This window comes from Papio anubis, chromosome 17 (genome assembly GCF_008728515.1).
Source record: "Papio anubis isolate 15944 chromosome 17, Panubis1.0, whole genome shotgun sequence".
Lineage (NCBI taxonomy): Eukaryota > Metazoa > Chordata > Mammalia > Primates > Cercopithecidae > Papio > Papio anubis.
Window position 1 is genome coordinate 72,500,478 of NC_044992.1, and position 15,069 is coordinate 72,515,546.

General features: G+C 53.4%; 1 protein-coding gene across 7 annotated transcripts in view; it reads left to right on the forward strand.

Annotated features, from left to right (window-relative positions):
- The window catches only part of RPTOR (regulatory associated protein of MTOR complex 1), a 408,568-nt gene that overhangs the window by 346,231 nt on the left and 47,268 nt on the right, over positions 1 to 15,069 (forward strand). For all 7 annotated transcript variants that reach the window (XM_009191419.4, XM_003913544.5, XM_009191423.4 and 4 more), the window contains one exon: positions 6,236 to 6,354. In XM_009191419.4, the coding sequence (XP_009189683.1) occupies positions 6,236 to 6,354 (119 nt within the window). The remainder of the gene's footprint in view (positions 1 to 6,235; positions 6,355 to 15,069) is intronic.

Below are 15,069 nucleotides of genomic sequence, written 5' to 3' on the forward strand. Positions count from 1 at the left end.
CAGCCCCCTCGCCCGCCATCTCAGCAGCAGCTGTTCCACTGCACCTGCCTGCAGCCCCTGGCCCAGCCCCTCTGCCGTCTGTGCAGCTCAGAATCTCAGCAGCAGCTGTTCCACTGCACCTGCCTGCAGCACCCTGGCTGGCCCCTGGCTCAGCCCCTCTGCCGTCTGTGCAGCTCAGAGCCAGGTGGTCTTGCTGGGAGGTTCCCTGACCCAGCACATCAAAGCATGATGTCACCATTGTTACCACCACAGTCCTATAAAGTTGTTTCTTGCTAACGCATGGACATGTGGACACAGGCCTCACCTGTCCCGGCCCCCAGCCCATGCGTTTGCCCTCTGCACTCATCTGTGTTCCTGACGCCCACGAGGGGCTGTGGAGCTGCTCAGGACAGAAGGATGGCTAGAGAGGGTCTGTGGCCTGTGTCCACACGTCCTGGGACCCAGCCTGAGGTGCCCTCCTCACCCCCAGACACCCATGCATGTGGCCCCACAGCACGTCACCCCCACGCTCGTCCATCCAGCCCCGGCTGCCAGCTAGAGTGCAGTCCCATGGGGGACCACGCCGCCATGTGCTCCACCCGCCTTCCCTCCCGAAACCCTGCGTCACAGCCAGAGTCCAGGCACACCCGTGCTGAGAGACGAGGCGAGAGTTAACTCTGCTCTGGTGGCCTGAGAGTGCTCTTCCCGCAGAAAGGCTCATCCCGAGAGCGCTGGTGGAGACACAGATCAGAGGCCTGGGCTAGACGGGACCAGTTTTCACGACTCTGCTAAATACGGTGACATTTTTTACAGTTTTGAAAATGTGTTACCATAGAAATGGATCCAGGATGGACTAATGCAAGGGAGGGGAGGGTGAGAAAGGAGTGCAGCCCCGCGGAGTGTGGAGCTGGCCCTGGTGCGGCTGTGGGAAGTGCCCTACTCACCCAGAGGAGGAGCTGGGGGCCCGGCCAGCGGCAGAGCCAGAGGAGGAGCTGGGGGCCCCGGCCAGCGGCAGAGCCAGAGGAGGAGCTGGGGCCCCGGCCAGCAGCAGAGCCAGAGCCCCGCAGGCCGCCTGTGCTCTCCACACCTGAACACGAGATTCTGCGGGATAACTGGTGTCCAGTCCTGACCCCTCTACTTCGTTCAGAATCTGGGAGCCAGAACTACTGCCCTTGGAGGACAGAGGAGCCCGGAGACCCGAGCCTGAAAACTGGGGCACTGCCCGGCTCCTGGGAGGCCACAGAACAGGGGCGGCCCCTGCACTCCAGGCCTCCCCAGGCCTCTCAGCTGCACACACTGGCCGGTTGCACTGCTGCTTCACTGGTGTTTGCAGGACAGGCCATAGCAATTGCTTCTCCCTTCATTTATTTTTTTAATGTTTCTTAAAGACAGGGTCTCACTATGTTGCCCAGGCTGGCCTCGAACTTCTGGGCTCAAGCAATCTTCCCACCTCACCTTCTTGAGTACCTAGAACTAGTTTCCTTCCTTTTTTCCAGGGCTCGTTACGAGCCCTGCGTGCAGCTCCAGAGACCCCCACTAGTGAGTTCTGGCCAGGCCTCGAGGCCTGGGTTTCAGGGTAGAGAAGGTACTGGTTTCTGCCTTTGCAGAAAAAAAGCCTGGTGCTTGCTCAACCAAAAGAAAGCTAAGCAGGGTTGTTGCCAAAGGAACTGTGCGGGTTCGGAAGGAGGCTTCACAACCCAGAAATCGGATTTACTCTCATCAGAAGACAGTGGTGAGAAAATGAACAACAGTTTTCCAGTGCTTCAGGATTATATTTTTAGGGCAAAAGTCTTTAACTAAAGGCCATTACTAAGTTTGTCTCGTAGGGGTATTGAACATACTGGGGAGACGATGCAGACGCGCTGCTCACCGGGCCCGGGAGGTGCTGCATTTTCCCTGTGGGCAGCTGCAGGGCCCACAGCTCTGGCCGGCCCAGGAAGGGGGGAGGGCAGAGCAGCTGGTCAGCGTGATTCTCGTAACAGCCACATCGAGTCATGGGTGCAGCCCCTGAGGGGACAGGAGTTACCCTTGGGCACCCAGGGACAGGAGGGGTCACAAGAAAGGGGCCGCTGCAGAAGCCTTTGGCCTGAGACACTGGTTCCCCAGGATGGCAGAGGGTCTTGGCCGCCACAGACTGAGTGAGCACATCGGAGGGCACAACCCGCTCTGCCGACCCCTCAGCCTCGGGGTGGCGCCTGCAGGAACGTCTTCTCTGAGCTGCTCCGCCAGACCTGGAGCTGCTGGGATTCAGCCGGCTGGAGCTCTGAGTCCGTTTCCCTGCCTTGTATGCTGTTTGGAAAGCTGTGGCCATTGCGCTGAAAAATAACTTCTAAAGCCATTCGTTATGATCTTTTATTACTTTTAGTCTAGACATGAAAATAGGTTCTCCGTGCTTACAGGGAGTTCTGTGAGTGCCAGCAGGGCCCTTTCTAAGCTCAACACCCCCGGTCCCTGACTCCCTGCAGGGCAGGACCCGGGCAGCCCCACCTCCTTCCTGGTGGACTCGAATCCGATGGGAAGGTCTCTGCGGTCTGTTTTGGGGACCGGCAGATTTTACAACAGGACAGTTCATATAACAGAACCTGAGAGAAGACTGTGGCCAAACCAAGGAAAGACGTGAAATAAAGACAGCAGTTTCATGATCACAGCGTCGTATTTTTTATTAGTACATAGTTATAAAATCCACTGTCGCAAACAGACTGGCAAAAATTAGATGTTTTTTCCCCCTGTTGAGTCACAAACAGTATTTTGACTCTGATGTAAGTCGAAATCTGCACAAAGGTCAACAGCAATAGCGTCGTCCCTCAGTACGCATGGGGGACTCCAGGACCCCAAGGACCCAGGGCCCACGACGCTCAGTCCTGCTAGGAAAGGTGTGACAGCTTTGCGTCCCCCACACACATCCCCCACCGTGCTTGAATCGTCTCCACATTCCTCAGAATACCTAATCCAGCACACTGTGTCCGCAGTGGTTATGCTTTCTTGTTTTGGGGGGTTTTTTTCTGTTTTTTTTTTTTTAATGTGTATTACTTTTTGTTTTCAAATATTTTCGATCTGTGGTTGGTTGAATCCATGGATGTAGAGGGCCAACCGTAATAAAAATCTGTTTTTAAAAATTAGGTGACAGGAGCAGCTAATCCATCTCATCCGCCTGCCCCGGCAGTGCCCCGCACAGTGCCAAGATCCTTTCCTGGAGTGTCCTGTGGAGCCCTGACCTAGACCCCGGTGCCCATGTCTGTGGCTCCCACATCCTGGGTGATGCTCAAGCAGCCACCAGCCTGCACCCTTCTCGCACTCCGTCAGGGCAGCCGGGAGCAGGGGGCCTCCTGCCACGCCAGCCCTGGGTTCCGGGTGTGCCCAGTGCCCTCCTCTTCGCAGTAGCCTGCTCCCTGCCCCCGGGCCTTGTGAGGAGCGTTCTCATATAAGGCCAGCTGCCCCTCACGGCCCCTTCACCTGGCAGCTGAGCCTCGTGGGGAGCTGCTTCGATGCCTTACTCAGCTGTGGGGATCCCAGGACCCCAGAATAATCAAGGGGAGTGGGTCTCAGGCGGGCAGTCATCAATAGGCATCTTGTGGGGCCATGCTGTCACCCACGGTGGAGGGTGTCATGGAGCCAGGCGGAAGCAAACTTCTCCAGTGAGGCCACATCTCCTCCTCACCAGGGCCTGTTGCGGGGGCAAATTCAAAGCCACATGTCCTAGCCCACCCGCCCACTCTTTAAAAAAACTGAGGACACAGCCATCGCCGATGTCCTTGTGTTGCATGGAGCAGTTCCTAGGAGCCGGCATCCGCTGGGATGGAGAAGAGTCTAGGGAGTGTGCCCACGGAGTCTGGACCGATTTTACATTTCTGAGACTTGCTTGTGAATCCACACGGCTTGCAGAGCTGTGCGATCTGAGCTGGAAGGCTTCTGTTCTGTCCCAGTGCACGTGGTGCAGGACCACGGTAGAGCAGAAGGTGCATCTGCGTGGCGCTGTGGCACCGAAGTCCAGGTGTGCTTGGGCCCTAGACTCCCAAGACGTCCCCACTGCCACCTCCTGGGTGCGAGGCTCAAGCACAGAGACCGCCTGCCAGGTGCATATGTGCATGGGCAAGACCTGCGGGGGACGTGTCCCTGGGAAGAATGCTTCCTTTGGTTGAAGGCTGTAAACTTGCCCTGTGGGGTGAGACATGTCAGCTCCCAGAAGAGGTCCCAGCCTCTCATGATTCACTCCAGCACGGGCAGCACAGCAGCACAGCGTGACCTCCTAGATGGCAGCTGAGCTCTTGATTCCACACGGCTCAGTCCTGGAGACGCTTACTCACTGCAGCACGCACTCCTCGTGGTGGCCTCTTCAGGAGCCGCGGGCATGGGGCTTCCCTGACCTCTGCACTCACGGTGGGAGCGTGCAGCAGGGGCAGACACCGGCCCTCCGTACGTGGAGCTGAAGGAGAGCCCGTCTCGGGCTCGCTGAACGGAAGCCATAGGTGGCCGCAGGCATCTGCAGAACCCACGCACACATTGACTTTCGCACACCACCTCCATCTCCGTGGACTTGACCGGGCCGTGCAGAACCCACTTCACGTGCGCAGCATGTTCATGCAGTGAGACGAGCTCCTCCACTGGCTTTCAATGCCTAAGCTCTTTCGCCAGCAGTCGGGTGGCCTGGAATCACACCTCACTCGAAATCCTTTGGCTCTCTAATGAACAAGCACTTGCTTCTCAGCAAATTGTCCAGCTTCCCCAAAAAGAAAGAAGATGGAGTTCTATGGTGGCTGGATCCCTTTTCAACTCCCAGTGCCAAGGCCAGGGCCCTGCCTGCCTCGGCCTCCGGGGCAAAGCCTGGCAGGAAACTGGCACGCCTGGTGCCCGCAGGCAGAGGAGGCACCACCTGGCCCCGCTCTGCCCTCCAAACTCAGTGCCTCTGGTCCTCAGCCCAACCCTTGCTGGACCTGCTGCCTCTACCGGGATTGCTGCTTCCCTTCTCCGCCTCTCTGGGTCCAGCGTGGCATGGACACCAGTTCCGCGATGCCTGCTCCATCAGCCTCCTCCCTAGCCTCAGCCAATGCTGACTGCGCCGGAAGCCCAGCAGTCAGTGCCTGCCCCTCCCTTCTGGTTTCCAAGTGCTCACGGCCCCCACCCCACAATCTCTGATTTGCTCCTGCAGGCTTCTGTCGAGTATCCCCCAAGGCTCCACGTCCCCATCACCTCTGCGTTTTATTGTTCAATGTCTTAGATCTTGTTTGTGCTACCCACCCTCGCTCCAACCCTCCTTTGCCCAGAGAATGATCCTGCTTCCCCTCAAAGCCCGGCTCCTTCGTGCCTCTTCTGCCGGGCCTTCCCGCCCTTCACCTCCTAGCCCACTGCCAACAGGAGGAGTCACTCTTGCTCCTTCCTGCGTCTCTCTGAGGCTGCGCGGTGTTGTGGATATGGCATGGCTCAAAGGTCAGATGGGTGCGCGTTCACATCCTTCATCCTCTGGGCCTCACCTTCCTCAGTGATGCTGGGGGTGATACCCGCCTGTAGGATTGCTGGGGAATTAAATAGGACTGAGCAGCCACACCAACAAAGCCTCAGCGCTTCCCTCCGTGCCCACGACTCACTGTTGTTATTTATAATGAGTCCGAGTCCCTGCTGGGTCCTGCCTTGTCTGTATTTGTATCCAAGCGAACAGCACAGGACCTTGTATCAAGTGTTGGATGAGTCGGGAGAGGCTTAGGGACAGAAGTCACAGCACATCAACCATTCGTGAAGTCCCAGCATCTCAGAGCAGGGCCAGCGTGGAGGTGGGCAGGAGGCGCGTGGAGGTGGGCAGTGCCAGCGCGGAGGTGGGCGGGAAGCGCTGTCTGGGTCAAGTGCACAGCAGCACGTGCTGAACTTGGTGCGGTGCAGATGTCCAGGCCACATGCACCACTACCCGTGGGCCGAGGAGGCTCCTGAAAATCTAGGACATGACATCAGACGCTCCTCCAGGGGTGTGGTCGTGCCCTCCGATCTGCTGAGGCATTTCAAGGAAAGTTACACCCTTTCCAATGCAGTTTTCCTTTTAGAAAGATTCAGCCTCAGAAGATGAATCCATGTGATCAAGCCTCGTGATCAGCTAGGATTCTTGACTCTCAGGACCCATTGCCAGAATAACAACATAGGGGCTTCCTGTAACCTCCACTCTTTAAAGCAATGCTTCCGATACCAGGGTTAGGGTTTCAGAAAATGCAGCTGCCTTAGGAGCCTCATTGGCAGCTACTGTCTACTAAAACCTCTCCCGTTTCTCTCTTAGGAGTTTCCTTTAATAGCGTTTACACTCAGATTTGGAGAGTCCTGCTGCACCTGGCTGCTGACCCCTATCCAGAGGTCTCAGACGTGGCCATGAAAGTGCTCAACAGCATCGCCTATAAGGTACGTGCCGGGCGCTCCCGCTGCTGATTCTCGGTTATGAGTGCACGCGAGGAACCCCAGGCGTGCCCGGGTCCACACTACGGTTTAGAAAATAAACAAAGCGAGCTTCAGCAAACATCTTGAATCTGGAGATGTACAGTACACCCTGAACACTGTCTGTACCGCTCCTGTGTGGGCAGGGCGCCGGATTTACTGACCCCTGTCAAGGCAATTAGGGGAGGACTGAGGACTGCCATTATTTTTCAGGATCCTCTGATGTCTGGGTGAGCTACAGTGCTGGCCCTTCTTCCATTTTTTTTTCTTTCTTAATTATTTATAAGAGATAGAGTCTGCCTGTGTTGCTCAGGCTGGTCTTGAACTCCTGGGTTCAAGGGATCCTCCTGCCTCAGCCTCCCAAAGTGTTGGGATTACAAGCGTGAGCCACTGCTCCTGTTTTTTTTTTAAGACAGAGTCTCACTCTGTCCAGACTAGAATGCAATGACCTGATCACGGCTCACGGTAGCCTCCAACTCCTGGGCTCAAGCAATCCTCCCACCTCAGCTTTGGAAGTAGCTGGGACTACAGGTGCACACCACCACACCCGGCTAATTTTTAAATTTTTTTTAGAGACAGGGTCTCAATGTGTTGCCCAAGCTGGTCTCTAACTCCTCAGTTCAAGTGATCCTCCTGCCTTGGCCTCCTGAAGTGCTGGGATTACAGGCATGAGCCACCACACCTAGACTTTTCTTCCATTTCTGACAGCAGTGATTTTTGACTCATTCAAAACCCTTCTAGCTAATGGTTTCTTATTCATGGCCATTCTAGCTAAAGGGAACTTTTCAAAGAATCAGCTTTTGGTTTCATTGGTTTTTCTCTGTTGTTTGACCGTTTTCCATTTTATTGATTGATGCTTTCATCAGTAAAGCTTACTTTCTTCTGCTTACTTTGAGTTTAATTTGCTCTTCTCATCCTAGTTTCTTAAGGTAGAAGCAGAGGTCATTGATTTTAGTCCTTTCTCTTTGGAGACTGTAAACTCTTCTCAGTCCCTTTTGTGAGCTCTGGGCGTTTGGTCTACCACCTTCCCGCTGTGTTTTCTGTGCCTCGTGGGTTGTCACTCTGCCATGAGCAGATGAGTATTTAGTCAAAGACTCTGGGGGCCTCCCCTGCAGACCTTGGAAGCTTTCCCCTCTCCAGTGCTCTGTCCTGCAAATTCTCACCACCTCAGCCTCTCTGGAGCCCCAGTCTCTGTCTCCTGTTCCCTGAAAGCACTGGGCTCACCCTCTCTGCACTGTGGCCTGGGACTGCCTGAAACCACGTGCAAGCTGGACACAGGGCAGCTGTTTATTTCCCTTCTCCCAGGGATCACAGGCCTGCGACACCCAGCACCCAGTGTCCGAAAACAACTGTTTACAGTATTTTTCCTGGTTTTCTAGTTGCTTATGGAAGTTGGATGATTTACATGGAATTAGAAGTCACTCATTATAGCGCTTAAAACATTTTTTGTAACTTTTTGATAAAACTTCAAAAGCTTACAGAAATGTTGCAAGAAGAATGCAGGGAAAGGCCACACTCTTGCAGCCTCCGCGGTGTTCTCCGTCTTCATCCGACCCCGCTGCGGAGTTGACTTGGGTGTCACTCACTGCCAGGGTCTGCAGGGTTGAGGAGCCATGGCTTTCCGTCCTTGTCCATTGCTTTTTCCAAGTGAGCTATCGAGTCTCCCCTCTCATTGCTGCGGCCTTCTGGGTCCTGGCCGGCTGTCAAGCCGGGATTCCTGCAGCTTCTCAACTCCTTTTGCTGATATTATACTTGTGTGGCTTTCGGTTCCTTCAACTAAGTTATTTTCTGTTGGTCTAGTTATGTCTTATTCCTGACAGATTGAAATCACCTTACTGTCTACAGTTGCTGCTGCTTCAATTCTTTTATTTATTTATTTATTTTGAGATGGATTCTCGCTCTGTTGCCAGGCTGGAGTGCAGTGGCACAATCTCAGCTCACTGCAGCCTCCGCCTCCCAGGTTCAAGCAATTCTGCTGCCTCAGCCTCCCGAGTAGCTGGGACAACAGGCGTGAGTCACCGCACTGGCTAATTTTTGTGTTTTCAGTAGAGATGGGGTTTCATCATGTTGGCCAGATGGTCTCGATGTCTTGACCTCGTAATCTGCCTGCCTTGGCCTCCCAAAGTGCTGGGATTGTAGGCGTGAGCCACTGCGCCCAGCCTGTTCTTTATAGTATCACGGGTAATAGTCACAAGTAGCCTATTGGCCAACTTGGAAAGATCCAGATTGTTTAATTCTGCACTAGCCTCCCCTCCTGCAGGTGACCACTCTGCTACTTCCTTCGTCACCGCGTCCCTGCCGCGGACTCTGCTGCTTCCTTCGTCACTGTGTGGTGTGGCCAGCTGCACAGGCACCTGGTGACGTTCATCCCCAGGCAGCAGGCCGTCTCCTCTGATTTCTTTTATGTGTCACTGGCCTATTGAAAATAGCCAGTCAATTAAGTTAATGTTTTCATTATGCGGTAGGAAAACTAAGAAATAATATAATTATTTGCTTTTAAACTAAGAATAGGATAAATACAAAAATAAAACTTAGGCTGGGTGCGGTGGCTCACACCTGTAATCCCAGCACTGTGGGAGGCCAGGGTGAGAGAATTGTTTAAGCCCAGGTGTTTTGAGACCAGCCTGGGAAACAGTGAAACCCCATCTCTACAGAATAGTAACAGGTTAGCCAGGTGTGGTGGCAAGCACTTGTGGACGCAGCTACCCAGGAGGATGAGGCTGGAAGATCCTTTGAGCCCAGGAGCTCAAGGCTACAGTGAGCTATGATTGTGCCACTGCACTTCATCCTGGGTGGCAGAGTGAGACTGTGTCTTTTAAAATAATGTTGAAAAATGTATGTTTGCTACATATTGTGGTCTGAGACCAAGAGGGGGAGGCAGTAAAGCAGGTAGGAAGGAAATAAGGAAGAAAAGAAAGTCGTAAGACTGCACAAGCACCCCTGAGGAAACCACCCACGGAGCCCCCAAGCCAGAGCAGCAGGTCCCGAGGCCTCTGAGATGAGCTGACGCCCTGGAGGATTAGGACTGAAATCGTCACATGTGCCTGCCACGGATTAAGGAAAATCAGTTCTTACCACTTACCACTGCCCTTTTAGACTCTAAATAGCCTCTACCACTTTTAATTTAAAATTTCAAGGTTGGGTTTTAAATAGCCATTTTCACTAAAATAATTCTAAAAGCGTTTTGTGAACATTGATAAATGGTTTAAGTTTTTAGAATTGAGGGCCAGTTTGCCGTCTCAGCCGGCAGTTCTCAGACACACAGGGGTGTCCGGTGGCCTCTTCTTTTCTCTTGGAGGCACAGGATGGCTGTGGCCGTGGTCCACCCCTGCTCTGTCCTGACTGCACAGTTGGAGGCCAGCGCTATTTAGGTTTGATCCTTTTCCCCCAATTAATTTAGCTTCTTGGGTATTTTGATCGTGATGAAATCAGTATTCAGCCAATTTAAGTTTATTTTTCAGTGGCTTTAGTGTATTTAACCTTACGAAAAAAATTAGCCTGAATTATTTTAAACTGTAATCCGAGTGCCGAATCTTGAAATATAAGGACTGTTAAGTGCATTCCTGTGGGCCCGGCCTCCAGTTGTTAAATAGCTCCTCCTGGGAAGTATGTGTAGCACACAAGCCACTGCTCTCTGCTTTGCAGCAAACGTCCCAGCACGGCCTCCACAGCCCAGCGCCCTTTTGGATTGTGTGTGACACGTAGTCTAGCTGGACGGCCCGCCCCCTTCTCCCCCCGTGGTAAGGCAGTTAAGCACCTGCATGTAGCTTTCACGTTAGCAGGTTACAGCAACTCGAACACAGGACCTTGTCGTGCTATCTGATTGAGCTCCAGAAACCCCCATAAAAGTGGCATTTGCCTTCTGTGCCTGCTTTGCTGTCCTAGAATGACACACAGACCTTAAGGCACATGGCCGTCACTCCGGCAGACACGCCACAGCCAGAGGAGTGGAGACCAGAGTCAAGAGAAGGCATCTGCTAGAGACCTTGCTGTACATAGCACAATGCAGCATGAGCTTGTGTGTGTGTGTGTGTGTCTGAGTGTATATAAGTGTGTGTGGGTTCGAGAGTAAACATTGCTACTAAAGCATTTGGAAGCATAAATCTTTCTTGTCTTCATTTTAATTTCAAGAAATGCCTTATTTTCCTGCTCTAGGAACTGAAGGGATTAAATTTCATTTTACAGAGAAATGAGCCTATTTTAGATATTTAACTCTGGAGCCAAATTTTTGTTCATCAGAGTCTAAAACAGCCTTATTACTATGGAATGCCCCGTAGAATTCTATATTCAAACACAGAAATTGCCACCAACTCTGTATGAGAGAACCCACACAGCTCCAGAGATGTGGTCTGATTTCACGTGTGTCTGATGTATTTCGATTCCCATTCCATGGGCTTGGGGTTTTCATTTTGCTTTTCGCTTCCTTTTCCTTTGATTTAGTTTTGGGGGTGTTGTTTGTTTTGTTTTGAGACAGGGTGTCACTCTGTCACCCAGGCTGGAGTTCAGTGATCCAGTCACGGCTCACTGCAGCCTCGACCTGCTGGGCTCAAGCAATCCTCCCACCTCAGCCTCCCAAGTAGCCGGGACTACAGGGGCACACCACCATGTGTAGCTAATTTTTGTATTTTTTGTAGAGATGGGGTTTTACCATGTGGCCCAGGCTGGTCTCAAACTCCTAGGCTCAAGTGATTCACCCACATTTCCCTCCCAAAATGCCAGGATTACAGGCATGAGCCACTGCACCTGGCCTGCTTTTAGGTTTTTTTGAGGAAAATTTCAGACTATGTAGAAGTAGAAAGAAAGGACTGATGCCCCTCAGGAGCCCGCCTGTGGCCCCAGCAGTTCTCGCCCTGTGGTTTTAGGACAATGCCAAGAAAGAACCTTCAAGCCACAGGTGGTCACCTGTCAGGGCACACATGCTCATGATCACTGCTTATATTATAATTTATGAGAAAACGTGTGAGCATAAATGTACAAACTCACCTAGAAGCACTGCTGCAGCCTCTTGATGCTGTGAAGAGTGTGTGCATGCGCTGGCTGCTGCGTCTATTGCAGGACTCATACATGCAGACAGAGATGAGAAATGAGTGTACTTAACGAAAGGTCAAATCGATGGCAGTGGCAGCCTGTCTTGGAGCAGCCACTGCCATGACGTCAGCTATAGCTGGGGAGGCACGGCGAGGGCCACGTGCTCCACGAAGCTGGCAGGAGGCAGGAGCAGGAGGAATCCCACCCCCTTCCAAATTGACAGGGCAGGAGCCTCATGCTCCCCAGGCGCAGCTGCAGCCGCCCAGCCACAGCCCTGGATCCAGGCATCTCTGTGCTCTTGGGGGCCAGGAGCAGGCAGGAGCCCCACCCTCCCAGGCACAGCTGCAGCCATCCAGCGGTGGCTCCAGACCCAGCCATCTCTGTTCTTGGGGACCAGGAGCAGGCAGGAGCCCCACCCTCCCAGGCGCAGCTGCAGCCACCTGGCATGGCTCCTCCATGCTGTCAGGGGCCCAGGAAGCACCCCCTACCCCCACAGGCTCGGAAGTGTCTACTCCCGCTGCCTGGCCTCTCCCTGCTCCTGGCACCCACTTCAGTCTTGGAGCAAAGTTGAGGCTGAACCCAGGCACTGTTGCAACCCCACCAGCTGCGCACACGCTCGAGGCAGGGCTAACATGCCAACCTCCTGCTGCCTCAGCCCCCTCTGGACTTTGGGCACCAACGAGCATGGGAGGGAGGCTGAGGGCAGGAACTCAGGGCAGTTTGGCACTAGCCTGCAGGTGCCCCTCGGCACAATCAGCCTGGGTGTTGTGGATGATGGCAGGAGGCAAACAGGGTCCTAGGCGGAAAGGGGCGGGTCGCCGGTGAAGTGCCACCTTCAAGCCAGGGACGGCCTGAAGCCTGGGGGCTGGGCTGATGGACCAGAATGGGAACTTACGGTGCTTTTTCCGAGCCTGCCCATAACTGCTCATGAATCAGTCAGCACACACTTCCTCCCCTTTGAAGCCCATAAAAACCCCGGACTCAGCCAGACTTGAGGAAACAATGGGATGACCTGCCTTGAGAGAAGAGCTACCCACTCCAGGGTCTCCTCTCTGCTGAGAGCAGAACACTCATCAGGACAACCTGCCTCTGGAGAGGAGCTACCAACTGTGGGTCTCCTCTGAACCGTTCTGTTGTTCAATAAAGCTCCTCTTCAGCTTGCTCACCCTCCACTTGTCCATGTACCTCATTCTTCCTGGACGCAGGACAAGAACTCAGGACCCGCCAAATGGCAGGGCTACAAGAGCTATAACACAAACAGGGCTGAAACATGCCCCTTGCTTGCCATGTTGCACACAAGAAGAAGTAGAGAAGAGGAGAGAAGAGCTGCAGCCCTTCAGGGAACCCAGACCTAGGAGCTCCCCAAGATAGGGCTCTGATGCCATTTCTGGGGCTCTGCAGTTCCTGGTGTCTCCAAGCTTCCAGGTGCCACCGTGGTCCCCAGTGCCAGCTGTTGAAGCTGCTTGTAGTACACCTGGCCCAGCCACAGCCTTGCAGGGAGCTGGCACCCATGCCAGTGCCTAGAGCTGCCCTGCATGTGTGGCTTGCACAGTGGCTGGACCCCACATTCACTCTCACCACTCTGCGCCTGGCTTGCCTCTGGCAGGTGTGAGATTCAGGCCAGCAGTGTGAGCCAAGCGCAGCCTGCCAGGCTGAATGGGCATAACAAGTCCAGTGGGCCCAAGTGAAAACTTGGGCAAAGGCATCACCAGTCCCAGAGGTTTCTGGCTGGCAAAGCAACACCCCAAGGATCCCGTGACATTTTGATCTACTTATAAGATGAAGACCTAAGTGACTGATAAAGAAAATAGGCCGGGCGCAGTGGCTCAAGCCTGTAATCCCAGCACTTTGGGAGGCCGAGATGGGCGGATCACGAGGTCAGGAGATCGAGACCATCCTGGCTAACCCGGTGAAACCCCGTCTCTACTAAAAATACAAAAAAATTAGCCGGGCGAGGTGGCGGGTGCCTGTAGTCCCAGCTACTTGGGAGGCTGAGGCAGGAGAATGGCGTGAACCCGGCGGGGCGGAGCTTGCAGTGAGCCAAGATCGCGCCACTGCACTCCAGCCTGGGGCACAGAGCAAGACTCCGTCTCAAAAAAAAAAAAAAAGAAAAGAAAAGAAACATTGGCTAGGTGCAGTGGCTTATACCTGTAATCCCAGCACTTTGAGAGGCCAAGGCGGGCAGATTACTTGAGGCCAGGAGTTCAAAACCAGCCTGGTTAACAGTCTCTACTAAAAATACAAAAATGAGCTGGGTGTGGTGACACACTCCTGTAGTCCCAGCTACTCAGAAAGCTGAGGCACAAGAATTGCTCGAACCCAGGAGGCAGAGATTGCGGTAAGCTGAGATGACACCACTGCACTCCAGCCTGGGTGACAGAGCGAGACCTCATCTCAAAACAAAGTAAAAAAGAGAGTGAAAATAAAGATTGAGATACCCAGGAAAGCATATGCCAAAGCACTAAACATCCTAAGCCTGACACCTGGCTTCATGCTTTCTTTTTTTTTTTTTTTTTTTTTTTTGAGACGGAGTCTCGCGCTGTCGCCCAGGCTGGAGTGCAGTGGCGCGATCTCGGCTCACTGCAAGCTCCGCTTCCCGGGTTCACGCCATTCTCCTGCCTCAGCCTCCTGAGTAGCTGGGACTACAGGCGCCCACCACCGCGCCCGGCTAATTTTTTGTATTTTTAGTAGAGACGGGGTTTCACTGTGGTCTTGATCTCCTGACCTTGTGATCCGCCCGCCTCGGCCTCCCAAAGTGCTGGGATTACAGGCTTGAGCCACCGCGCCCGGCCTAGCTTCATGCTTTCATACCGTGAGTTACTTATAGATAGGTTTTATTTTTGATTTTGTTTTTGTTTTTGTTTTTGTTTTTTTGAGACTGTGTTTCACTCTGTCACCCAGGCTGAAGTGCAGTGGCGTGATCTCAGCTCACTGCGACCTCCATCTCCCAGGTTCAAGCAATTTCTTCTGCCTCAGCCTCCTGAGTAGCTGGGATTACAGGTGCGCACTACCACACCCAGCTAATTTTTGTGTTTTTAGTAGAGACGGGGTTTCACCATGTTGGCCATGCTGGTCTTGACCTCATGGCCTCAAGTGATCCACCTGCCTTGGCCTCCCAAAGTGCTGGGATCACAGGCCTGAGCCACTGCACCCGGCCATGGATACATCGCTTTTAAAATCACACTGTCATGCCAGAATTTTCTCTCCTCCTACTTGACAGCATCTCTTAGAACCCAGAGAGCCCGGTCTGTTTGTCCCTACCCTCTGTTCTCTCAAGCTGCCTGAATCGTAAGGGTTTCCTAATTCAGCATGTTTGCAATTAGCTTCTCGACCAAAGTAGTTCTGCACTTGCTAAAATTGTCTTTACCTCTGAAATTCTCTGAAATTTCTCTTCCAGTGATCTCAGCCGATCTGCATATAGATATTCTGATTTCTTTTTAATCTCGTCAAACAGCATTTCCTTAACTGAGACGGACAGTTCTCTGTTGTCACCGTCATCCCTCCCTCTAGAACCACACCTCTCTGAAGCCATCGGGCTCTCTCCCAGCTCAGGGCCCCTCCGGGAATCGTGAGCTGTACCTCCAGCCCCTGAAGGCTGTGCTGCCCGGGCCACCCCTGCCTGGTTTCAGTGGTGACCTGCTGCGGGGAAGTGTC